Below are 26042 nucleotides of genomic sequence, written 5' to 3' on the forward strand. Positions count from 1 at the left end.
TCATTTTCAGTAATTAATGACAGAATGTACATTTTTGGGTGAACTAACCCTTTAAAGAAGAAGGTTCAGACAAAAACTGAAAATGTCATTTTTGTTATGTCCTTTACTCACCCTCATGCTGTTCTACACCTGCTGTGACTACAGTATTCCCTTTCTTCAGTGAAACACTAAATTGTAAGTAGAATGGCATGAAAGCGGACAGTGATTTCGAATGCAGTGTCATACAGCATGGCCCGTTATGATGATGCTGTTTTGGAGTCTGGCATTTACAATCATCTGTTGTCATTTTATGAACAAACCTATTTCGGCACAGTCTGGGTTGGAAGAGCATGAAGGGGATTTTCCTATTGTAGTTTTTTTTCTAATCCCTTCTGTGCATTCATGTATTGTTGTTTTTCGTCTCCTAGGACCTCCATACGCAGGACCTCCATACGCAGGACCTCCATACGCAGGACCTCCAGCCGTTCAGCCGCCCAATCCTGCCTTTCCTGCACCTCCAAACCCAGCATATCCAGCCATGCCCTTCCCATCCTACCCACCCGGACCCAACCCCGTCTATCCTCCCGGCATGAACCAGCCCTCAGCCATGCCTTACAGCACACCATACCAGCACCCCTTTCCCCCGGCTGTGACCGCGCCGCACGCGCCGTTCCCTGCAGCAGGACACCCCTGCCCCGTGCCGCAGTATGGGGGTCCCCCGGCCGGAATCGGCGCACCTGGACACAAGAAACACAAGAAGATGAAGAAGATGAAGAAAGGGCATAAAGCTCACAAGGAGCATAAACACATGAAGCACGGCAAGGTAAGAGGCAGCATCAAACATCACGCTGCTCCCTCATTCCTCACACAGGTCAGGCTGTTGAAGCTCGTGTTGAATGGTTCAGTGTCTGAATGCTGTGTCTCTTGTGGTTTTGCAGCATTCCTCGAGCAGCAGCAGCAGCAGCAGCAGTGACCGACTGAAGAGCAGCTCCTGAACCGATTCCTCTGATTTCACAAGTGTCAGGGCAGAGCCCCGCAGCAATAACGTGATAAACTAATGCAGTGATGTATAGCACTTAAGTAAATGTGTTTCTGTGAGTCTGATTGCTTTTCTAATCAATTAAAGATCTTTAAGAAATAATGAGCTGTCCTTGTCAGGAGATCCGCTCGTCTTCATTATGTAATGTCAGACGTTTGCCTCTATTTAATGGACCATTGTAATGTAAAGCTCACTTCCTTTATGCATTAAACTTACTTTGAAGAGAAAAGTGCTCTTTCCTCTATTCATTTTGTTGTTTTAGAAAAAAGTAAAAAAATGAATAGTGTTTTTGCTTGGATACATTTAGTTTTAACTTTTCTCGCCCTCATGCTGTTCTACACCTGCTGTGACTACAGTATTCCCTTTCTTCAGTGAAACACTAAATTGTAAGTAGAATGGCATGAAAGCGGACGGTGATTTCGAATGCAGTGTCATACAGCATGGCCCGTTATGATGATGCTGTTTTGGAGTCTGGCATTTACAATCATCTGTTGTCATTTTATGAACAAACCTATTTCGGCACAGTCTGGGTTGGAAGAGCATGAAGGGGATTTTGCTATTGTAGTTTTTTTTCTAATCCCTTCTGTGCATTCATGTATTGTTGTTTTTCGTCTCCTAGGACCTCCATACGCAGGACCTCCATACGCAGGACCTCCAGCCGTTCAGCCGCCCAATCCTGCCTTTCCTGCACCTCCAAACCCAGCATATCCAGCCATGCCCTTCCCATCCTACCCACCCGGACCCAACCCCGTCTATCCTCCCAGCATGAACCAGCCCTCAGCCATGCCTTACAGCACACCATACCAGCACCCCTTTCCCCCGGCTGTGACCGCGCCGCACGCGCCGTTCCCTGCAGCAGGACACCCCTGCCCCGTGCCGCAGTATGGGGGTCCCCCGGCCGGAATCGGCGCACCTGGACACAAGAAACACAAGAAGATGAAGAAGATGAAGAAAGGGCATAAAGCTCACAAGGAGCATAAACACATGAAGCACGGCAAGGTAAGAGGCAGCATCAAACATCACGCTGCTCCCTCATTCCTCACACAGGTCAGGCTGTTGAAGCTCGTGTTGAATGGTTCAGTGTCTGAATGCTGTGTCTCTTGTGGTTTTGCAGCATTCCTCGAGCAGCAGCAGCAGCAGCAGCAGCAGTGACTGACTGAAGAGAAGCTCCTGAACCGATTCCTCTGATTTCACAAGTGTCAGGGCAGAGCCCCGCAGCAATAACGTGATAAACTAATGCAGTGATGTATAGCACTTAAGTAAATGTGTTTCTGTGAGTCTGATTGCTTTTCTAATCAATTAAAGATCTTTAAGAAATAATGAGCTGTCCTTGTCAGGAGATCCGCTCGTCTTCATTATGTAATGTCAGACGTTTGCCTCTATTTAATGGACCATTGTAATGTAAAGCTCACTTCCTTTATGCATTAAACTTACTTTGAAGAGAAAAGTGCTCTTTCCTCTATTCATTTTGTTGTTTTAGAAAAAAGTAAAAAAATGAATAGTGTTTTTGCTTGGATACATTTAGTTTTAACTGAGGAGGATTCTGAAACAACACCCGTTTCTTTGTACATTGCTTTTTCCTAACTTAAGCAGTAAAAGTGTATTGATTGAAGTTAATAATTCATGAAGCTGAGATAGATCTTGGTTCCTGTAGCCATGAGAATCATGCAGGAGTCGGATTTGACCAGCAGTGGACTTGCTCCAGTGGTGTAACAGTAGAACTGCTGCACAGGCAGTTTTAATAAAACATGAAGAGAAGCTTGAAACACCTGACCAAGCGATTACTTTGCCAACAAATCTTGAGAATCACACAGCTCGGCGTGTTTTACATTAAAATATCTCCTTAATGGCGCAGAATCCGATGAAGTTGTTCATATGACACACTGAGAGGAGATCTGACGCGTGGCGCTCCGGTCCGCCTGCTGACGCTAACGTGGAAGACCTGACAGGAGGAAGAGGAAGAGTTAGTTCATGAAGGCGATCCGCAGCGTGTTTCTGATGAAGATTAGGATCGGGACTCATAACGGCACGTTTCACTGCGATGAAGGTCTGGCGTGTTTCCTGCTGCGGCAGCTTCCGGAGTACAAGGTGCGTGACAGGAACCAGACTCTTCATCACAAACACAAACATCTCGGAACAAAAGTTCTACTTGTCTGGACATGAGGATGGCTCTTGGCTCCCGGGTCTCTTCCGTTTGAGCAGACTCTTTCCTCGGTCTTCCAGCTATCTTAGGTATGTTAGGCGAGATGGTATAGCGTTCCCATAGCGATGACGTCATCGCAGCATTGAAGTGAACCTATGAGAGGGAACACAGTCTCATCTGCACGTGCACAGTTATGTGTGTGTGTGTGTGTGTGTGTGTGTGTGAGTGAGTGAGTGTGTGTTCTCCTGGCTCAGTGTGATGTAGTGGTTGATGTCGGAGGATGCTCCCGCTCGCCAGTGCTACGACCATCACCAGAGGTACTCATACAAAACTCGCCGTAGATTGCGTCCTGAAAGTGTTTCCAGATTTATAAAGCCATTCGTAATCCCTTTATAAACCCCAGTCAGGGGAAGACTGCCTTTAGTGTTTCTGCAGTTTTACTGTAACCTCATCTGCATATCAGTCACTCCTTACGATCTCAACTTGAAAAGTACTCATTACATTTTTGCGTTTTTATTTCATCTTATGCACATTCAATATGATAAACAGAAGCTCAAAGGTGCTTTTGACGCGTGCAAACCAGTGATGTTTGTTTTCATGCATCAAGCACACATTTCAGCTTCGGTTGTAACTTCCATCGAGTCAGTCTCTGGCTTCAGAAGTTTGCTTTAAATTATCATCATTGATTATAGTTGCATTCAGCCAATATATTACACCGTTTCCTCAGATTTGATCATTCATGTTGTGGTGGGAATGATTGCTTTTTAAAATTAAATATAACAAATCAAAAAAAAAAAAAGTATTTGTAAATCATGTGTAGTGATGCTCTTATTATGGAGTGGATCTAGTGGTATTATAATGATATATTAAGCAACAGTTAGGACTGTCAATGAATTCGTTTTTTTTTCATCTAAATAATATGCTTTGCTTATTAATTAATCTAATTAGTCGCAAATAATTATTTTTCAGTATTTGTTGAGAAAAACCTCTAAATGCACCAAATTAACAATTAAAAGATGAATGAAGTGTTCTTTCACAAAGTTAATGTTTGTTTTAGTTCTATGTGGCCTCTGCATCACGTCTGGCTGTTTAAAGGCAGACTCCATCTAAAACTGAAGACTGGAGATTTCCTCGCCCACACCGAGTACTCTGTACTGCGGGAAGCTGCCTCCTAGTCATTTCTGACTTATTACAAAACACAGAACAGTGTCTAAAAGCTGCTGTGTGACGAGCTGTACAGCAAACAAGATAAACCCAGACCCAGCGCTTCTCACACTTTGCACTAGAGTCACTGACGAGCAGATCAACTCTCCTACAAGACTCTTTATGATCAGCAGGTTTAGATATTAGAGTAAAACTGTGTGTTGTTTAGGCAGCAGTGTTGATTTAAAACTACATCACGGTCTATCAAAACATCCTGTGAAGACAAAACCAAATTGTATAAATATTTCAGCTTTAGACCATTTTTCTAGGGATGAGTCAAACTCATAATCGATGATGTATGTTATATGTAATTGGTCTACACACAAACAGTCTAATTGATAATGCAGATTGAGTTCCTCTGGCTGTTTTTACACTGCAGGTCTTGATTGCCAGTTCTGATTTGTTAACTATATCTGATGTTTTTGGGAACCAGCTTATATCATCTTTTAAAAGTGACCCGTATACAGTATCTGCATTTACATTATACCCTTGTCAAATCAACTCAAGGTAGACATACTGAGCCAGAAACAGGGTTGCCAGGTCTGTGAAATAAAACCAGACCAATTACTAATCAAAACTAGCCTCTTTAACAGTGTAAAAGTAGCTCAGTTCTGCAGGAAAACCGCGGCTTGGCAACACTGCCCAGAATTATTATATACATATGTCTCACTCATCAGCAGCAGGTGCGCTGCTCAGTGGCGCACTGCGTTTCAGTACACTGTGTTTGCGGTTTTGTTTGTTAGTCTAACGTTTATTCGTGGTTTGTTGGCTTCAGAAGTTTGCTTTAAATTATCATCATTGATTATAGTTGCATTCAGCCAATATATTACACCGTTTCCTCAGATTTGATAATTCATGTTGTGGTGGGAATGATTGCTTTTTAAAATTAAATATAACAAATCTAAAAAAAAAAAAAGTATTTGTAAATCATGTGTAGTGATGCTCTTATTATGGAGTGGATCTAGTGGTATTATAATGATATATTAAGCAACAGTTAGGACTATCAATGAATTCGTTTTTTTTTCATCTAAATAATATGCTTTGCTTATTAATTAATCTAATTAGTCGCAAATAATGATTTTTCAGTATTTGTTGAGAAAAACCTCTAAATGCACCAAATTAACAATTAAAAGATGAATGAAGTGTTCTTTCACAAAGTTAATGTTTGTTTTAGTTCTATGTGGCCTCTGCATCACGTCTGGCTGTTTAAAGGCAGACTCCATCTAAAACTGAAGACTGGAGATTTCCTCGCCCACACCGAGTACTCTGTACTGCGGGAAGCTGCCTCCTAGTCATTTCTGACTTATTACAAAACACAGAACAGTGTCTAAAAGCTGCTGTGTGACGAGCTGTACAGCAAACAAGATAAACCCAGACCCAGCGCTTCTCACACTTTGCACTAGAGTCACTGACGAGCAGATCAACTCTCCTACAAGACTCTTTATGATCAGCAGGTTTAGATATTAAAGTAAAACTGTGTGTTGTTTAGGCAGCAGTGTTGATTTAAAACTACATCACGGTCTATCAAAACATCCTGTGAAGACAAAACCAAATTGTATAAATATTTCAGCTTTAGACCATTTTTCTAGGGATGAGTCAAACTCATAATCGATGATGTATGTTATATGTAATTGGTCTAAACACAAACAGTCTAATTGATAATGCAGATTGAGTTCCTCTGGCTGTTTTTACACTGCAGGTCTTGATTGCCAGTTCTGATTTGTTAACTATATCTGATGTTTTTGGGAACCAGCTTATATCATCTTTTAAAAGTGACCCGTGTACAGTATCTGCATTTACATTATACCCTTGTCAAATCAACTCAAGGTAGACATACTGAGCCAGAAACAGGGTTGCCAGGTCTGTGAAATAAAACCAGACCAATTACTAATCAAAACTAGCCTCTTTAACAGTGTAAAAGTAGCTCAGTTCTGCAGGAAAACCGCGGCTTGGCAACACTGCCCAGAATTGAGTCAGCGTCAGTCGCAGCTAATTTTTTCAGTGACGTGCGACTCATTGACAGGAGAGTATCCCGTCTGTCCACTTACATGTACCTGACTCATGTCCGATTTATTTCCACACATGAGGCCTGAAACCGATCGGAGAACATCAGAGTCCAGGGGTTGTTCCTGCTTCACGTTCATGGGTTATATACGGCAGGGATTGAGTCTCTTAAACCATGTACTGTAAATGCAGCCTCTGTCAGATGAGTTACGTTCAGTACACAACAGCTGAATACATCACCACGCTGTGTAGAATGGGAACAGATGCTTAGCGTAAAGTTCAGGTCAATATCATACATTTCTTTAATCATATAAAGAATACTGCTTGAATATGAAAACTTTTCCATCACAGGAGGGCTTCCAGAAAGTGCTGGCTCTTGTAGGAGCTGAGTTCAAGGAATGCTTGCATTACTACATGAGATCATTGAGATCGTGCAGCAAGCGCTTCAGAGCAGATATCAGGTGATTAATATCTCAACATTACAGTCTGGAGGCTCTGATGTGAATGATTCCCCTGTAAGAGGCTCTCAGTGCGGCCTTTATTTAAAGCCTTCTCTAAACCACTGGTTCCCAGCCACACGTCTCCTCAATCAAACACACCTGATTCAGCTCATCTGCTGCTCTGAGCAAAGCAACAGCTTAGACACAAGTTCACTAAAGAGACTAGATGAGACAGAAGACATGGAATTACAGTAATAAGACTTCAAAAGAGTGGTCAAATAATACAGAAGTTTTTATTCAATTTTTGTGGGAGTAATACAAGTCAATAAAATAAATAAAGACCGCGTCCCATACATGCATTGCACAGGCTGCTGTAGTTCACAGTAAAACAGCCCAGTGCTGTGACTGGTGTCGAGTCTTGTGGATCCCAGCGGGGAGCTGCTGCTGCTGTCCCTGGAAAGAGCATCTGTTTGTGCTGGAGAAGCAGCTGAAGCTGGATGTGCTCATCAAGTTTGTGCTGTACCCGGATCAGAGCGGACACTGGAGAGTGCAATGTGTCCCGGCTGGACTCAATACCTTCCAGAACAGGTGCGAAACGCTGTCAGACCGTCACCACCACCATCACCGAATTCAATGATGAACTGTCTTTAACTGAAAAATGAGTGTTTACTATTGTCATTTTGCATTATTGACACTATTTTCCTAATTAATGCTGTTCAGTTGCTTTGTCACAATCTGTATTGTTAAAAGCGCTATATAAATAAAGGTGACTTGACTTGACTTGACCATCCGCGAACGTCTTCCATGCTGTTTTTCAAGAGTATACTTGTGACGCAAGATGTGAAAGACTTTGATATCTTCGAGTGTAATAACCGAAGGCCTCACAGATGGCTTGTTGTGTTAATGCTTGCATTACTACATGAGATCATTGAGATCGTGCAGCAAGCGCTTCAGAGCAGATATCAGGTGATTAATATCTCAACATTACAGTCTGGAGGCTCTGATGTGAATGATTCCCCTGTAAGAGGCTCTCAGTGCGGCCTTTATTTAAAGCCTTCTCTAAACCACTGGTTCCCAGCCACACGTCTCCTCAATCAAACACACCTGATTCAGCTCATCTGCTGCTCTGAGCAAAGCAACAGCTTAGACACAAGTTCACTAAAGAGACTAGATGAGACAGAAGACGTGGAATTACAGTAATAAGACTTCAAAAGAGTGGTCAAATAATACAGAAGTTTTTATAAAATTTTTGTGGGAGTAATACAAGTCAATAAAATAAATAAAGACCGCGTCCCATACATGCATTGCACAGGCTGCTGTAGTTCACAGTAAAACAGCCCAGTGCTGTGACTGGTGTCGAGTCTTGTGGATCCCAGCGGGGAGCTGCTGCTGCTGTCCCTGGAAAGAGCATCTGTTTGTGCTGGAGAAGCAGCTGAAGCTGGATGTGCTCATCAAGTTTGTGCTGTACCCGGATCAGAGCGGACACTGGAGAGTGCAATGTGTCCCGGCTGGACTCAATACCTTCCAGAACAGGTGCGAAACGCTGTCAGACCGTCACCACCACCATCACCGAATTCAATGATGAACTGTCTTTAACTGAAAAATGAGTGTTTACTATTGTCATTTTGCATTATTGACACTATTTTCCTAATTAATGCTGTTCAGTTGCTTTGTCACAATCTGTATTGTTAAAAGCGCTATATAAATAAAGGTGACTTGACTTGACTTGACCATCCGCGAACGTCTTCCATGCTGTTTTTCAAGAGTATACTTGTGACGCAAGATGTGAAAGACTTTGATATCTTCGAGTGTAATAACCGAAGGCCTCACAGATGGCTTGTTGTGTTCAGTTACTGGTTATAAATTAATTGCATTGTTTAACTGCGGCTCGGGCCGAAAGCTCACAGTGCTGCATCGTTCATCATGGCTGAATGGAGAGGAGGTTGATTTCTTCTGCTCGTGTGCCGTGTCTCTAGATTGAGTCTTCTGGAGGAATGGCGAGGGCTGCAAAACGAGGCGCTGTCGGAGCGGAGTGGGATTCCCGGCTGCATCTTCGTCCACGCCAGCGGTTTCATCGGGGATAACTGGACGCTGGAGATGGCCAAGAGAATGCTGCAGACTGCACCCAGAGCTGTACTCAGCACCCGACACACCCTGAAAACCCCATCTGCTTGTACTCACTATGAAAAATACATACAGGTGCATCTCAATAAATTAGAATGTCGTGGAAAAGTTCATTTATTTCAGTAATTCAACTCAAATTGTGTAAATCGTGTATTAAATAAATTCAATAAGACGCCTCTGACGTTGTTTGTGGTTCAGGAGTGGCTTAACAAGAGGAATATGACAACTGTAGCCAAATTCCTTGACACGTCTGTGTGTGGTGGCTCTTGATGCCTTGACCCCAGCCTCAGTCCATTCCTTGTGAAGTTCACTCAAATTCTTGAATTGATTTTGCTTGACAATCCTCATAAGGCTGCGGTTTTCTCGGTTGGTTGTGCATCTTTTTCTTTCACACTTTTTCCTTCCACTCAACTTTCATTTAACATGCTTGGATACAGCACTCTGTGAACAGCCAGCTTCTTTGGCAATTAATGTTTGTGGCTTACCCTCCTTGTGAAGGGTGTCAATGATTGTCTTCTGGACAACTGTCAGATCAGCAGTCTTCCCCATGATTGTGTAGCTTAGTGAACCAAACTGAGAGACCATTTTGAAGGCTCAGGAAACCTTTGCAGGTGTTTTGAGTTGATTAGCTGATTGGCATGTCACCATATTCTAATTTGTTCACAATTAAAAGAACCAAAGACTTAAACTACTTCAGTCTGTGTGCATTTAATTTATTTACTACACGAGTTTCACAATGAGTTGAATTACTTTAAAAAAAATGAACTTTTCCACGACATTCTAATTTATTGAGATGCACCTGTACTTTTACACAGATATTGTGGATTATTTGATTCTTTCTGCATCCTGTGGAAGGATTGAATTTCACATCAAGATCAGAGAAGAACAGCAGACCAGAAGACCTGGACTAGACATCTACATTTCAAATGGCTTATCTTACGTAGTATTTTTGTCTTGTTTCTAGTCAAAATAGCTTAAGATATTTAGTCTTGTTTCCAGGGGGAAAAACTAAATTAAGTGCGTTTTGCTTAAACCAAGTAAAATTATCTGCCAGTGGGGTAAGTAAAATACTCTAGTTTTAACAATATTTTACTTACCCCACTGGCAAATAACTTTCCTTGTTCTACATCTACATAGACGCATTTATGTAGATTGGGGGTGCATTCCCTTCAGAAACAATGTAATCCACTGCGTCTTCACCGATTTAGATGTCGGGAGTAAATGACGACTGCTGTTCATTATTACATCCAACAACAGAACACCTCAATCGCTTGTTAGAGTCATTCTTGTCTACATCTGCTCCGGCGGTGAAACAATGGCGGACTGATGACAGCTCACTCAGGGCGGAGCTAAGGTAAAACCCTACTGTCAATCAAACTATCTTGGGAGGGGCCTGTTTTGGCATCTGAGATCGTTTTGATTTGAGAAAGGGGTAAACATTTAACCAGATTTTTAAAAAAGCACTGGGTGGATTTTTATCATTATAGGGTGGTTGTGTACACACACTGCCAACACACATTTCAGTTCAAACAACTTGTAAAAGTACATGTAGCATCCTATGACCCCTCAAAAAAGGATAGTTCACCCAAAAATGAAAATACCCCATGATTTACTCACCCTCAAGCCATCCTAGCTTTATATGACTTTCTTCTTTCAGACGAATATAACTAGAGTTGTATTAAAAAATGTCCTGGCTCTTCCAAGCTTTATAATGGCAGTGAATGGGAGTCGAGATTTTGAAGCAAAATAAAGTGCATCGATCCATCATTAAAAGTGCTCCACACGGCTCCGGGGCTGAATAAAGACCTTCTGAAGCAAATTGATGCATTTGTGTAAGACTAATATCCATATTTAAAACTTTATAAACCATAAAATTAAAAGGCCTTTACATCAGTGACCCTAGTACTTGCACTCTTCTGGTTGCTGTTAGTGTGGAGAAGACTGAAGATGGGAGACATCCAGTCTCGAATGAAGTTTACAAGTGATTCAGTTCATGTACTGTTGCCAGTTCCTGGTTCCATCCTTCAAGTGAAGTTTAGACTGTATGTGATAAGGATGAATGGGAAAGATGAAGTAAATGAAGTTTCCTCATGTATCTGCTGGTCTAGCTCTGCCCAACCAGAGTCCATCAAGCCATGCTAATAACCCCTCAGCCCAAAACAAACACCTGGGCCCCATCTCAAGGTTCATGTGGGTGACCAAGCATTGTGACCAATCAAGCACATCAATGCAGTGGACTATCAGATGCATTCAGTCATAAAGCTCTCAGCAAAATGAATTGATTTGAAAGCAAATGTAGTTCTTGACACCGGTCCTTCTCTGCGTCTTTGCTTGACTGCAGCAGTGACTGGATACAGCAGTGAATGGCCAGGGATTCTGCATCTGTGCACAGATGGACAGCTGAAGATAATGTGCGCTAGATGTTTTCAGACAGTATGATCTGGATGTTATCTGTGATGAAAGCTAGAACACAGATGTGTGTTCTCTGCCACCTTTCTCAGAACTCTTTGATCAGAAGGTTTGTTCAGCTTGTTCACTGAAAAAATAACTAGTAAGATTTAGTTAAAAATATCCTTGTAACAATATGCGCGAACACATTTTAAGTAAGTTTTACTGCTCTACTATCAAGTACAACTTACTCGCTATTAAGTAAAATCTACTTCCTACTAAACATTCATTAAGAAATTAAATCTAATTGCAGTCTGATTAAGTAAATATTATTTAATTATATTTAATTTAAAAGTTGTGCTTATTTAAAGAAATTAAGGAAAGTTTATTATTTTTTAGACCAGAACCTTGCATTTATCAAAATATTAAGTAAATCTTACTATTTACTGAAGTAAGTTTATTATATATATTTTTGTTCGAGATGTCCCATTTACTTAGCTTTATGAATATATATTACTCCCTATGATTATGTAAACATTGCTAATTTCTTTTTGATTAATATAACCACATAAACTGTTTTCATTTTGTCTATACCAGGGGTTCTCAACTCTGGCCCTCGAGGTCCACTTTCCTGCAGAGTTTAGCTCTAACCCTAATCAAACACACCTGAGCATGCTAATCAAGGTCTTCAGGGTTACTAGAGGTCTACAGGTTGCTAAACTCTGCAGGGACATGGACCTCTGGTATAGACCAGAGTTGAGAACCTCTGGTCTTTACCTTTATCACAAATCACACAACTAAAATACAATTAAACTCTTTATTTTTCCAACATTAATAAAAGTGAATCATTCACATGACCTACTAAAGTCTGGACACAAGTTTTTAAAGGTGCATTCAGTAAAGCCTCACAAAAAAGTGCCATTAATCAACAAAACATGCATACCTCCACTGGTGCTATTTAGTCTATTGAAAATAGAAAGAAATGAAGTATGACCGAATGCTACTTCACGTGTCTGCTGTTCTGTAATAAAATTCAATCTCCATTACCAACATGAACTGCATTTGCTGTACCATACATAGTTTTGACCCCAGGAGGTATCAAATATAGAAAAAAAAAACTTAAACAGAACAAGATGAGGTTTTAACCTGACAGAGCTAGGTAGTATTGATATAACCAAAACTGCATCCAACATGAAAACCATCAGTCAGTCCTTCTCCCCACACCTCAAGCGTCCACTGTATCGGCTCGTCGTGACAGGAAGGTCACCCTGTAAATCAGATGTCTCCAAACTCGGTCCTGGAGGGCCGGTGTCCTGTAAATAACCCCAATTAAACACACCTGAACCGGCTAATTAAGGTCTTACTAGGCGTACTGGAAACTTCCAGGCAGGTGTGTTGAGGCAAGTGGGAGCTAAACTCTGCAGGACACTGGCCCTCCAGAGCCTATGTGAGCCTTGGCTACCACGTCGACCGGCTTAACAATAGTGGGCTATGGCTATGTGAGCCTTGGCTACCACGCCGACCGGCTTAACAATAGTGGCTAGCTCTGCCCAACCAGAGTCCATCAAGCCATGCTAATAACCCCTCAGCCCAAAACAAACACCTGGGCCCCATCTCAAGGTTCATGTGGGTGACCAAGCATTGTGACCAATCAAGCACATCAATGCAGTGGACTATCAGATGCATTCAGTCATAAAGCTCTCAGCAAAATGAATTGATTTGAAAGCAAATGTAGTTCTTGACACCGGTCCTTCTCTGCGTCTTTGCTTGACTGCAGCAGTGACTGGATACAGCAGTGAATGGCCAGGGATTCTGCATCTGTGCACAGATGGACAGCTGAAGATAATGTGCGCTAGATGTTTTCAGACAGTATGATCTGGATGTTATCTGTGATGAAAGCTAGAACACAGATGTGTGTTCTCTGCCACCTTTCTCAGAACTCTTTGATCAGAAGGTTTGTTCAGCTTGTTCACTGAAAAAATAACTAGTAAGATTTAGTTAAAAATATCCTTGTAACAATATGCGCGAACACATTTTAAGTAAGTTTTACTGCTCTACTATCAAGTACAACTTACTCGCTATTAAGTAAAATCTACTTCCTACTAAACATTCATTAAGAAATTAAATCTAATTGCAGTCTGATTAAGTAAATATTATTTAATTATATTTAATTTAAAAGTTGTGCTTATTTAAAGAAATTAAGGAAAGTTTATTATTTTTTAGACCAGAACCTTGCATTTATCAAAATATTAAGTAAATCTTACTATTTACTGAAGTAAGTTTATTATATATATTTTTGTTCGAGATGTCCCATTTACTTAGCTTTATGAATATATATTACTCCCTATGATTATGTAAACATTGCTAATTTCTTTTTGATTAATATAACCACATAAACTGTTTTCATTTTGTCTATACCAGGGGTTCTCAACTCTGGCCCTCGAGGTCCACTTTCCTGCAGAGTTTAGCTCTAACCCTAATCAAACACACCTGAGCATGCTAATCAAGGTCTTCAGGGTTACTAGAGGTCTACAGGTTGCTAAACTCTGCAGGGACATGGACCTCTGGTATAGACCAGAGTTGAGAACCTCTGGTCTATACCTTTATCACAAATCACACAACTAAAATACAATTAAACTCTTTATTTTTCCAACATTAATAAAAGTGAATCATTCACATGACCTACTAAAGTCTGGACACAAGTTTTTAAAGGTGCATTCAGTAAAGCCTCACAAAAAAGTGCCATTAATCAACAAAACATGCATACCTCCACTGGTGCTATTTAGTCTATTGAAAATAGAAAGAAATGAAGTATGACCGAATGCTACTTCACGTGTCTGCTGTTCTGTAATACAATTCAATCTCCATTACCAACATGAACTGCATTTGCTGTACCATACATAGTTTTGACCCCAGGAGGTATCAAATATAGAAAAAAAAAACTTAAACAGAACAAGATGAGGTTTTAACCTGACAGAGCTAGGTAGTATTGATATAACCAAAACTGCATCCAACATGAAAACCATCAGTCAGTCCTTCTCCCCACACCTCAAGCGTCCACTGTATCGGCTCGTCGTGACAGGAAGGTCACCCTGTAAATCAGATGTCTCCAAACTCGGTCCTGGAGGGCCGGTGTCCTGTAAATAACCCCAATTAAACACACCTGAACCGGCTAATTAAGGTCTTACTAGGCGTACTGGAAACTTCCAGGCAGGTGTGTTGAGGCAAGTGGGAGCTAAACTCTGCAGGACACTGGCCCTCCAGAGCCTATGTGAGCCTTGGCTACCACGTCGACCGGCTTAACAATAATGGGCTATGGCTATGTGAGCCTTGGCTACCACGCCGACCGGCTTAACAATAATGGGCTATGGCTATGTGAGCCTTGGCTACCACGCCGACCGGCTTAACAATAATGGGCTATGGCCATGTGAGCCTTGGCTACCACGCCGACCGGCTTAACAATAGTGGGCTATGGCTATGTGAGCCTTGGCTACCACGCCGACCGGCTTAACAATAGTGGGCTATGGCTATGTGAGCCTTGGCTACCACGCCGACCGGCTTAACAATAGTGGGCTATGGCTATGTGAGCCTTGGCTACCACGCCGACCGGCTTAACAATAGTGGGCTATGGCTATGTGAGCCTTGGCTACCACGCCGACCGGCTTAACAATAGTGGGCTATGGCTATGTGAGCCTTGGCTACCACGCCGACCGGCTTAACAATAGTGGGCTATGGCTATGTGAGCCTTGGCTACCACGCCGACCGGCTTAACAATAGTGGGCTATGGCTATGTGAGCCTTGGCTGCCACGCCGACCGGCTTAACAATAATGGGCTATGGCTATGTGAGCCTTGGCTACCACGCCGACCGGCTTAACAATAATGGGCTATGACTATGTGAGCCTTGGCTACCACGCCGACTGGCTTAACAATAGTGGCCTATGACTATGTGAGCCTTGGCTACCACGCCGACCGACTTAACAATAGTGGGCTATGGCTATGTCAGCCTTGGCTACCACGCCGACCGGCTTAACAATAGTGGGTTATGGCTATGTGGGCCTTGGCTACCACGCCGACCGGCTTAACAATAGTGGCCTATGACTATGTGAGCATTGGCTACCACGCTGACCGGCTTAACACTAGTGGCCTATGACTATGTGAGCGTTGGCTACCACGCCGACCGGCTTAACACTAGTGGCCTATGACTATGTGAGCATTGGCTACCACGCTGACCGGCTTAACAATAGTGGGCTATGACCATGTGAGCCTTGGCTACCACGCCGACCGGCTTAACAATAGTGGGCTATGACTATGTGAGTCTTGGCTACCACGCCAACTGGCTTAACACTAGTAGCCTCACCTCGGCTAGTCCTTCTGACATTTACCGCTGGCTATGATGTCTCTGTAGTGGTTAAACATGAGGCAAAATTTGTTTTGGGTAAATCTAACAGGCAATCTTTGGTCTCATGAATCTAGTATTTCTTCCAGGTCATATCATTTTGGCTGAGCACAAAGTTATGTTTAATAAATTATATATTTATTAATCGTAATACAACGCTGACTTTGTTGCATACATTTGACCAAATTGTTTGCTTTTGTCTTTATTTCCTATTATATAAATCACTTATACTTTATACTTATTCTTTTATAATGGCTATTTTGTTCATTAAAACTGACGTTTAACAAAAAAGGCAGAGCTGTGCTTGTCATATTTCATTTTTTATAGGCTATACAGTGAAAATAATCAGAGTATATGTGCACATATGACCTAAATCACATATTAATATGTTTTATATTTTTAAAATGAAAACGAAATGAGTTGTGTTTTATATTTAGATGAAAACGACAAGGCAGTGGTGCTTGATATCATTTTGTTTTATTGTAATGCATCTATTTGTTGCATGAACCACATTTTTGTGAGCCTATTAATATTTTAAATGAAACAGAAAAGATGCAATGCTGTTTGATATAACATTTAGTTTCACTGTAATGTTATGTACGTTCCCTGAACTAAATTTTTGTGGCTATTAATATGTTTAAATGAAAACGAAAAGAGGCAGTGATGTTTGATATAATATTTCGTCATATTGTATACATACAGTGTAGATAACCGGAGTAGCCAAGGCAAGCTGACTGACGTTATCAAGTACACTGCTGTTCCATTTGCAGAATTACCAGACTTGTGTCCTCCCATCTGAGTCGAACTTGTGAAGTCCGAACTACCGAGGATGCAAGTCCAAACTTTTCGTACTTGGTATTGAGAAACGGCTATACAAAATGAGTAGGGCTGCGGGTACTCCAGGACAGGTTTGAGAACCACTGAGCTAGACCTATCGGACTGCGCCATCTAGAGTTTCATGCCAGAACTCTGTATATATATGAAAATATTTTATATATTTTATACATTCAGTTGATCAGCAGTTTCTAGCCATGCAGTCTTTCTCTTTATGACGAAATTAAATCAAAATTGATATATTTGCATGACTTTCTAACATTTACAGATGAAGAATATAACTGTGACATGTCAGGTATGCATTGAGGAAAATACAACGTCTCAAATGCATTAAACAGCACAAATGTATTCGCTGTTTGCCATGGTGGATCAATTTGATCCACGATCGACATTAAGAGCTCCTTAAGAATAAGCGTGCACAAATTAGTGAGAATTTAGCTCTTTTATATGCTAGTGACATTATTAAAGGGGTGTTTACAAGGTGGAGATCTGAAACCATTTAGCTGTACACAATTTCACGAAAATATTTTATATATTTTATACATTCAGTTGATCAGCAGTTTCTAGCCATGCAGTCTTTCTCTTTATGACGAAATTAAATCAAAATTGATATATTTGCATGACTTTCTAACATTTACAGATGAAGAATATAACTGTGACATGTCAGGTATGCATTGAGGAAAATACAACGTCTCAAATGCATTAAACAGCACAACTGTATTCGCTGTTTGCCATGGTGGATCAATTTGATCCACGATCGACATTAAGAGCTCCTTAAGAATAAGCGTGCACAAATTAGTGAGAATTTAGCTCTTTTATATGCTAGTGACATTATTAAAGGGGTGTTTACAAGGTGGAGATCTGAAACCATTTAGCTGTACACAATTTCACGATTTCACATTTGGAAGAGAGACAGGTTTCTACGCAACACTTTATAAACAAGGCCCCTGATCGTCTCTGTTGTCCCATGGGTTTCCGCTGGACTCCAATGGATTCTGAAATGCCACAAGAAATGCCGTCTTTCAAAGAAATTCCACAAGGTGTCAGGATTTCTCATGTCTGTATCAGTAAGTCCACAAGTATCATGTATTTGTGTGTCCAGTGCTTCTACAGAATTTTTTTTCTGGCTTGTTTTTCCAGATTATATATATATATAAAATCTGGAAAAACAAGCCAGAAAAAAAAGAACTAAAAAAAATAGACGAACATACAGCTTCCCTTAGGTTGGAGTCAGACCTGTTCATCCTCTAGTAAGGTAATTTTGGGTACTATACTCACATTTGACGATATTATTTGCTATCTGTAAGTCTCCTGTGTCACACTGGAGCAAACAACAGCTATAACAAGCTCTTTTCTAAACCCACTCAGGTGTCTGGAGTGGGCTTTCAGTTAGTATTCAAGACCATCTGTTAACAGATTTAACCAGCAGCATATTTACATTTTACTCCAGTCTCAGGAAATCATTTTTTCCAGATTATATATATATAATCTGGAAAAACAAGCCAGAAAAAAAAGAACTAAAAAAAATAGACGAACATACAGCCTCCCTTAGGTTGGAGTCAGACCTGTTCATCCTCTAGTAAGGTAATTTTGGGTACTATACTCACATTTGACGATATTATTTGCTATCTGTAAGTCTCCTGTGTCACACTGGAGCAAACAACAGCTATAACAAGCTCTTTTCTAAACCCACTCAGGTGTCTGGAGTGGGCTTTCAGTTAGTATTCAAGACCATCTGTTAACAGATTTAACCAGCAGCATATTTACATTTTACTCCAGTCTCAGGAAATCACGCTGCTCATTGCCAAAGTCTGCTAACATGAAATAGAACCAGACACGTACTGTATGGAGAGACTCACATTTATTTGAGGAAAAATGTAACAAGTACTGGGAAAATGTATGCATATACACCATTTGGAAAAGTGGTATATTTTATGTCAAGGTGTATGCTGAAAATGTTCTGTGACCTGACATTGTAACACCCATGATGACCTTTGGTTCTTTGTTTTCAATAATAATAACATTCAACTTCTCTTTAAAAAGTTGTGATGATAAAAATATGCTACTCTTCCCGGGGTTCACGTCAAGAGAGATGAAACAGCCCTCCTACAGTATGAAGACATAAACTCCACTTCCAGGAGACTGTCCACTGCGGCAGGGGACACACATCAGGCACGTCTGTGAACACAGCCCTGGCACCCGGTCAGGTGATGCTCAACCACACCTTTGGGAAGTCCAGTGTCCACTAAACAGGGTGATGTTTAGATCCTTGAGTTTGGTGGAGCCTGAAGAGAACTAAAGTCAAAGCAGCAGTCTCATAATGTCCTGTGAGTAGTGACACGCTATTGCCTGTAGTCTGCACTGAGTCAATTAGTCATCTGTGCTCATTCTAACTGATGGAGGAAGGTGCCAAACAAGGAGAGCTACGGTAAGGTTTTGTACACCAGTGGTGTAGTAGTGGTTTGATGTCTTTTTAACAGACCGCTTGGCTACAAAGGTAACCGTACTCAAAGTTCAAAGTAATCTGATAAATGTCGATGAGGCCAGGATCCGGAGAGTTGTCAGTCCTTCATCTCTGAGCAATATCTGTGTTTGCTTGTGAACTACAGTGACGATGACTGAGGTGAACGCTCTGAGGATGTGGGAGGGATGATCCAGCTCCAGTCCCAGTAGAGGATCAGTGATGTTGGTGTCACACCAGATGGTGTTACGTGAAAACACACTTCTGTTGGATCCTTGTGATGAGTGGGAAAGACTATAGTCGGCCCATATCGGTCAACCGGAGAGCGTTGAGGTCCTGGGAACTTTAGGCCAGGGACGAGGAGAATACCGTGTAAGAGTGATGATCTGTGTGTGCTGGATCTCAGACTATCTGCTTAAGTCTTTCTGGAACATTTGAACAGTGCTCGTTCTGTCTTCTTGTTCTGATTCTTCTGTACATCATAGTTCATACTTACGGTAGAATTATACAGTGTCACTCTAATATCCTCATTGACTCACAAGGGCATGCTATAAAATCATAATCATAAGAACCATCAAAGATATACCAACATTACTCTATTTATTTAATAGAAATTATTCTGTGTGTTGTTGCTACAGAAAAAGTAATAGAAAAACAGGGCACAAATGTTGAAATTTACTAAACATAAATACACTAACCGGACTGAAAGACCATACTGTGTGCACTACTGCACTACACTGATGTATTATCTGAAATATTAACAAACTATTTTACTTAAGCTGTGATGCTGTAATTTTTTCTTTATTTTCCAAGAAAACAAAGACAAAATAAATCTGTAACCCAATACTATATAACTGAACAAAGATGCTCTATCCTTTTATTTTAGCAAAAAAGGCAACAAATGTAAAAAGCAACAAACGCAAGCAAGATGGGTTGATGCGCTCTTGACCTATGATTAAGAGTGCATCACATTTGAATTCATTAAAAACATAACTAAATAAAAACAATAATAAGACAGCTCTTAGCATTTCCACGATCACATACATAGGTTCTCAAAGGACAGGCTGTGAGACTGATTGAAGGTAATTTTACCCAATGTGCTTAGGGCCATTCAATAAAGTTATTTTATAAAGAGTAGCATGGAGCAGGGGAGAGAACTACATTTCTCTTTTGAACTCTGACCAGAGCACAGTCTGGCTTAATGCTGACTTTACAAATTAGTAAGGCTTTACTTTTTCTGTCATGGTTTTTTTTACAGCATGAGGTAGTTTAAAAAAAGAAAACTCAAAACTGGGCTACAGACCACATATGTGTAACGTCTCTTTTAAAAAAAGTACATTGAATAGTGTGGCATAATAGGGCTGAAAAAACCTAACTTTAATGCATGAACACATATACACAAATAAACAATTAGATGTCAATTGTTGGAAAAGAATGCAGGGTGTTTCATAAGATTAGCACCATTGATTATGTTTTAATGTACAGTAATTTACATACACTGTGGTGATAAGAAAGACGAACACTTGCATGTGATTGTCAAAGTTCAGGCTTTTGTAAAATGTGTGAGTCCCATAATTATAGATGAACATGATAAAATACTTAGTGTGGGACTCACTGATGTACAACTCTTGATTCAAATGCACAGGGGGAAACAGCACCTTAACAATAAATAAATAAAACCAAGACACACTTTTACTGCTGTCTTTTTCTCTGGCATACTCCCTTATGTAGCGTTCCATTGGATTGTGAGATGTTCCCAGAGTTCTGACCAGACGCTGGAGATGGAGAGTGCCGAGGGTCAGGGAATGGCAGGTCAGTCACAGATGAGTACCTCTAGTGTCTACCAGTGCATATCCTAAAAAATACTTTCGGAAGCACTTCTTATCTAGTCATAAAGATGTCCCACTTAAAATGTCTAGTTCTTTAGTTTCTCTCTTTCTTTGTTCCTCGCTCTCGAGTGTGTGTTATAGCTCTCATTTGTTCTGTATCCCAGTTTCATCTGTTCCTCTTTCTTTACAAGAAACAGACGGCACCCACATCCACTCCAAATTCCTGATTTGCTCCTCCAATATCCATAGGCGCAATGTCCACAATGGGTAGGCGTGAAGTCTTCTGGGATTTGTACTCGATGACCGTCTTGCTCCATTGTCCTGTGTGTTTCTGTGTTGACAAAAAAACCCCGCAGCTGTAAGGAGTGTTTACACAGAACATGTTTTTGCATTCTACTAAACTGCTTGTCTGTTTTTAGAAAGCAGTGTAACAATATTTCCTGAGTTTGTGAATCACATTATACTGGTAGCACTGTATGTTTGTTGTTGAATACAACCTGTGAGGACAAAAACACAAAAGCCTTGTTGTCTACTTGCTCTCCAGGTATTAAGATGAGTTTTTGTTGATCCGATCACAAGTGGTCAATGCTAAATACAGGTGTGAACGGGCTCTAACATGTTTTGAGCTTGTCCACTTCTGACCACTTCCAGAGGAAGTTGAAAACGCATATGAAAATGTGTTCGAACAGCCACTAAAATCCACCTACTCTCGCTGACTGAGCTAATTCTTTAAACATTACGATGTTCATTTCCTATCCGTTTACTGACGTAATTAGAATGCACACAACATATCATTTATAAGCACTGATAGATGTTTATAGGCTTATGTTTTTTTTAAACGAATGCCATTATAATTTGTGTTAAATTTTATAATTGTATATATCATTTTGCACTATAATTTTATAGCTTCTTACATTTTCTGATTTTTTTTCATAGTGCAATTCTGACTGATATGTCTTAACAGAATTTTTATCCATGCAGTGCACTTTTTAAAAATAGCTTTATAAATATGTAAATTGCATGAGTTTATTTCACAATATTAGATCGAAAGATCAGAAAAAGCCCACATTCACTGGCCCACAGACCCTCTCCTCAAAATAAATACCGAGTTGGTTGAAAGTGGACAGAAGAGATGGATTAAAACAGCAAGTGTGAACAGGAATGTGTCTCCCTCGTCTATTTGTGAACTGATCGACCAAAACACATCTTAATACCAGGTGCAATACAGGGCCTTTGCTTCATTTTGCTGCACTGAATCAGCTCTAGAACTATTATGGTTACATTCACTTATAGTATTATTATTATTATTATTATTATTAAATTCTTAAATCCCAAGCCTGGTCAAAAGTGTTTCTTTACCTTGCAACCATCCTCAAGAACACTATATGTGAAGCGGCTGTTGCCCTCAGCTCGGATTTCCACATTATTGGATCCCTGCAGCAGCAGAGCTTTCTTCAGGTTGCCAGTGGCCTCATCCATATAGGCAACGCTGTTCTTGCAGTGGTAGGTGAGGTTCTTGTGAACTGATCGACCAAAACACATCTTAATACCAGGTGCAATACAGGGCCTTTGCTTCATTTTGCTGCACTGAATCAGCTCTAGAACTATTATGGTTACATTCACTTATAGTATTATTATTATTATTATTATTAAATTCTTAAATCCCAAGCCTGGTCAAAAGTGTTTCTTTACCTTGCAACCATCCTCAAGAACACTATATGTGAAGCGGCTGTTGCCCTCAGCTCGGATTTCCACATTATTGGATCCCTGCAGCAGCAGAGCTTTCTTCAGGTTGCCAGTGGCCTCATCCATATAGGCAACGCTGTTCTTGCAGTGGTAGGTGAGGTTCTGCGAAGCCTCTGTGGACAGCAGTCTTAGGAAAATCATCTGAATGCTTGCTGTGTTAGGTGCCAGATTGTCGTCTCCATAGCCAAACTGGGGATAGAAAATGGAAGAAAATACATTAGACAGAGATGATCTAAATCCTAAAGAACAGTTCTGAATAGTCCTGAATCCAACTCAAGGGTCAACAGGACCAGAAAGAGAAAGACTCACATGGAATCCACCATTCATGGCTTCTCCAAACCAAACGTGTTTGCGCTCCACACCCTTGGAAGTCCACCAGGTCTTGCGTGGGATATTGGCAGGTTTAGGATGAACGCAGGTCTCGCCGGTCTCCATGTTGCAGAACACCTTCATAGCATCTACGGTGCAGCCCTGGTTAGGATCAATCCAGTATTCACCTACAGAGAGACATAATTTTATTTACAGCACATATCCCCTATACTTTATCAAGGCAGAAGCCAACCCTCCCACATAAGGCCTGCTCATGCCTGCGGGCCAAACTCACCGCTCTTCCAGTCTGGGTGGCAGTGTTTCAGGTCTCTGCAGGTCCGGGCCGGGCTCTTTTTAGTACCATCAGGACTGCGGATGTTCTCGATCTGGTTGTTCAGGGATTTCAGAGTGGCATCGACCTCTGCATCATGCTGAATGTTACCTTCGGTGGCTTGGTCTGCCCTCATGTACCTCAAGGGATCAGGAACCTTTTCAGGATGAGACAGACCAGCGAAAGCAGACATGTCGATGCCAGGCCCTGGTGGGCCAGGGAGACCGGGGGGACCAGGGTTTCCTGGGTGGCCCTGAGGAGAAGCAGTGTATTTACTGTTAAACAAATGGCCTTACATTTCGGCAAACTTTTTTTAATCCGAATTTTTAAGACCAGCATTTCCCAACCCTGGTCCTAGAGTATCCCCAACACTACACATTTTGAACGTCTCCTTTATCTGGCACACCCATTTCAGGTCTTGGAGTCTCTACTAACTGGCTTGATTCAGGTGTGTTTAACTAGGGGGGCAAACCAAATGTGAAGTGTTGGGGATAATGCTGTATAGATCTAGTCTTCGCTTTGCTACTCACAGCTGGCCCAGTCTCTCCAGAACGGCCACGAGGTCCAGGGGGTCCGATGGGTCCAGGCAAACCATTGGTTCCATCTTTTCCAGCTGGACCAACAGGGCCTGGGGGTCCCTGGAAAGAGTCAGAAGTCTAAGTCTCATCGCAGCATCACTCGTTTGCATAATACAAGGGTGTCCAATCCTACTCCTGTAGGGCTGCTGGCCTCCAGAGTTTAGTTCCAACCTGCTCCAACATACTTGCCTGTACCTTTCAAGTAATTTTTGGGCCTCATTTTTTAAATGTTGCATAACCATCCCACATAGCCACAAGGAAAAGTGTGTACATCTGCTTAAACCCTGACATGGTGCTTTTCAATGTCAATGATCTTTTAAAATATGAACGTTGCTGTGGGTTTTTAGCATAGGTACACTCTAAGATCAATTTTTATAAATGAGGCCCCTTGTGTTTGATTAAGGTTGGAGCTAAACTCTGCAGGGTTTGACACCAGTGTAAATACAGATGCAGTAATAATGTTCCTGGCTACATACTCTTGCTCCACCGGGTCCAGCAGGTCCAGAAGCTCCTTGGTCACCAGGTTGCCCCTGTGTGTGGAGTGTTATCACATTACATCTTACCTCAGTATCTGCATATGGAATACTTTAGCTGAATATGTCACAAAGAAATAGCAACTTACAGGAGGCCCAGGCAGACCTTGAAGTCCAGTGAAACCTCTGTGTCCTTTCTGTCCTCTCTCACCTGAATCGCCAGCCTCTCCCTTATCTCCACGCGGGCCTTGTGGACCCTGTAATTAATGGACATGAGCATTGCAACTCTACATTAAATCTATAAAGTCTACATTCAATTTTTGTGCATAAATTGGCAAATTGACAATTGAAAGCAGAATCAAGTAAATAAATCAAGAAAAGGACCAGACTGTTACTCATGTGTGGCAAGAGAAGCACTCACAGGCATTCCCCGAGCTCCAGCAGGCCCCAGAGATCCAGCAGGTCCTTTGGGTCCCTACAGTTAAAGGTAATGAGTGTATCAAGTGCGTTCTATGTAAAATGTCATCTTTTGGCTTAAAATCACCTATTGTAAATTATAAATCCTTTTTTTTGTCTAGTCATTTCCAGTAGTGTATTTTTGGAAAGGCCTGTGCTTTCCACTCTTTTACTATGTATTAATGGCAGCTTTGAGGCATAATCCCATCCAGCCATACCACTTTCCAGAAGCAACATCACATTTTAAGCGAAATTTAACTAGGAAAGCTTGGAATGTCTCAATTTTGATTGGTGTTTTTATAGCATTTGCATTGCAGGAAAGTCACTCATACACATTCCACACTGTTGAGAAAAATGACATGAGTATCGATACTGAATTTATTTATTTAAATAGCTTTCATTAATTTCAAACTGAGAACATTTATGGTAAAAAATCTCAGATCTCTAGGAATCTGTACTTACGGCCTCTCCTCTGTCTCCCTGTTTGCCGGTGGGTCCGACTGGACCAGGAGCACCAGTACCACCTGGAGCACCAGGAGCGCCAGCTGGACCAGTGTCACCTCTGTCACCCTGAACAGAACACAGACCGTGATGCAGTGAGTCAGCAAGCATAACTCAGACCACACAACAACAAGGACAGCTTGGTGAAACCACGTCTATGGAGGCCTTATAAGAAAGTAGATGGATATATACATCCTCTTTGATGCCCACCTTTATTCCTGCAGAACCGTCTCGGCCAGGAGGACCATCAGATCCGGGATTGCCCTGCAAAAAAAAAACAATTATAATATTAAACTCGCTGTGAGCGCTTTATGTATGTACAGCATGTATGTGCGTACTGATTAATCTCAGCTTCAAGACAACAAGCAACTGTGTACAAGGCATCTAAACTCCATTTGTTATTGTTTTATACCATTGTTATTTTTATACACATTTGTTGATTGGTTTTCATGTTTGTTGGGAAACGGTAAAACTGGTCTATATTGGTTGCGTTCTTTTTTTCAGATTTATGAAAAAAATTGCATTGCTTAACCAGTAAGTGTGTGAAAGCTTTTAAAATTTGCATTAAGTCCATAAGAAATGTTCAATCATTCATTACTCAGTCATCCAAACGGCCCTAACCATGTAAACGCTTAACACTGTGTTAACCTGGTTAACACATCTTTGTATCTACATTTGGATTCGCTCCTTTCCTCTCCTCTCCAACAGCCAGAGACGCTACACTCTCAGTTTCTTTATGGGGAATTGGTCATAGAGAAACAGCTTGTGGCGGTTTAGGCTATTCTGTTCATGTTCATTTCACAGTTT

General features: G+C 41.2%; 4 protein-coding genes across 4 annotated transcripts in view; 3 read left to right on the forward strand and 1 right to left on the reverse strand.

The window, feature by feature from the left end:
• The first annotated feature begins 395 nt into the window (after positions 1 to 395).
• LOC107574128 (proline-rich protein 13-like) lies at positions 396 to 1247 on the forward strand. The gene is made up of 2 exons (XM_016260594.1): positions 396 to 802; positions 918 to 1247. Exons 1-2 carry the CDS (start codon positions 518 to 520, stop codon positions 972 to 974), a joined length of 342 nt encoding a protein of 113 aa, XP_016116080.1. The 5' UTR covers positions 396 to 517; the 3' UTR covers positions 975 to 1247.
• A 389-nt stretch (positions 1248 to 1636) lies between these two features.
• Positions 1637 to 2465, forward strand: LOC107574129 (proline-rich protein 13-like). The gene is made up of 2 exons (XM_016260595.1): positions 1637 to 2017; positions 2133 to 2465. The coding sequence occupies exons 1-2, from the start codon at positions 1733 to 1735 to the stop codon at positions 2172 to 2174; spliced, it is 327 nt and encodes a 108-aa protein (XP_016116081.1). The 5' UTR covers positions 1637 to 1732; the 3' UTR covers positions 2175 to 2465.
• Positions 2466 to 2989: 524 nt separating this feature from the next.
• LOC107574127 (UPF0160 protein MYG1, mitochondrial-like) lies at positions 2990 to 20871 on the forward strand. Its single transcript, XM_016260593.1, has 6 exons — positions 2990 to 3106; positions 6720 to 6829; positions 7240 to 7265; positions 8197 to 8341; positions 8785 to 8981; positions 20744 to 20871. The coding sequence occupies exons 1-6, from the start codon at positions 2990 to 2992 to the stop codon at positions 20869 to 20871; spliced, it is 723 nt and encodes a 240-aa protein (XP_016116079.1).
• Positions 20872 to 20896: 25 nt separating this feature from the next.
• Positions 20897 to 26042, reverse strand: part of LOC107574130 (collagen alpha-1(II) chain-like) — a 40046-nt gene continuing 34900 nt past the window's right edge. Inside the window, exons 45-54 of the mRNA XM_016260596.1 lie at positions 25446 to 25499; positions 25197 to 25304; positions 24700 to 24753; positions 24428 to 24535; positions 24282 to 24335; positions 23758 to 23865; positions 23192 to 23480; positions 22897 to 23084; positions 22534 to 22776; positions 20897 to 21172 (exon numbers count right to left, since the gene is read on the reverse strand). Coding sequence (XP_016116082.1) covers positions 21026 to 21172; positions 22534 to 22776; positions 22897 to 23084; positions 23192 to 23480; positions 23758 to 23865; positions 24282 to 24335; positions 24428 to 24535; positions 24700 to 24753; positions 25197 to 25304; positions 25446 to 25499 — 1353 coding nt within the window. The 3' untranslated portion in view covers positions 20897 to 21025. The remainder of the gene's footprint in view (positions 21173 to 22533; positions 22777 to 22896; positions 23085 to 23191; positions 23481 to 23757; positions 23866 to 24281; positions 24336 to 24427; positions 24536 to 24699; positions 24754 to 25196; positions 25305 to 25445; positions 25500 to 26042) is intronic.

Source organism: Sinocyclocheilus grahami, unplaced genomic scaffold (genome assembly GCF_001515645.1).
Source record: "Sinocyclocheilus grahami isolate Dianchi unplaced genomic scaffold, SAMN03320097.WGS_v1.1 scaffold2123.1, whole genome shotgun sequence".
NCBI lineage: Eukaryota > Metazoa > Chordata > Actinopteri > Cypriniformes > Cyprinidae > Sinocyclocheilus > Sinocyclocheilus grahami.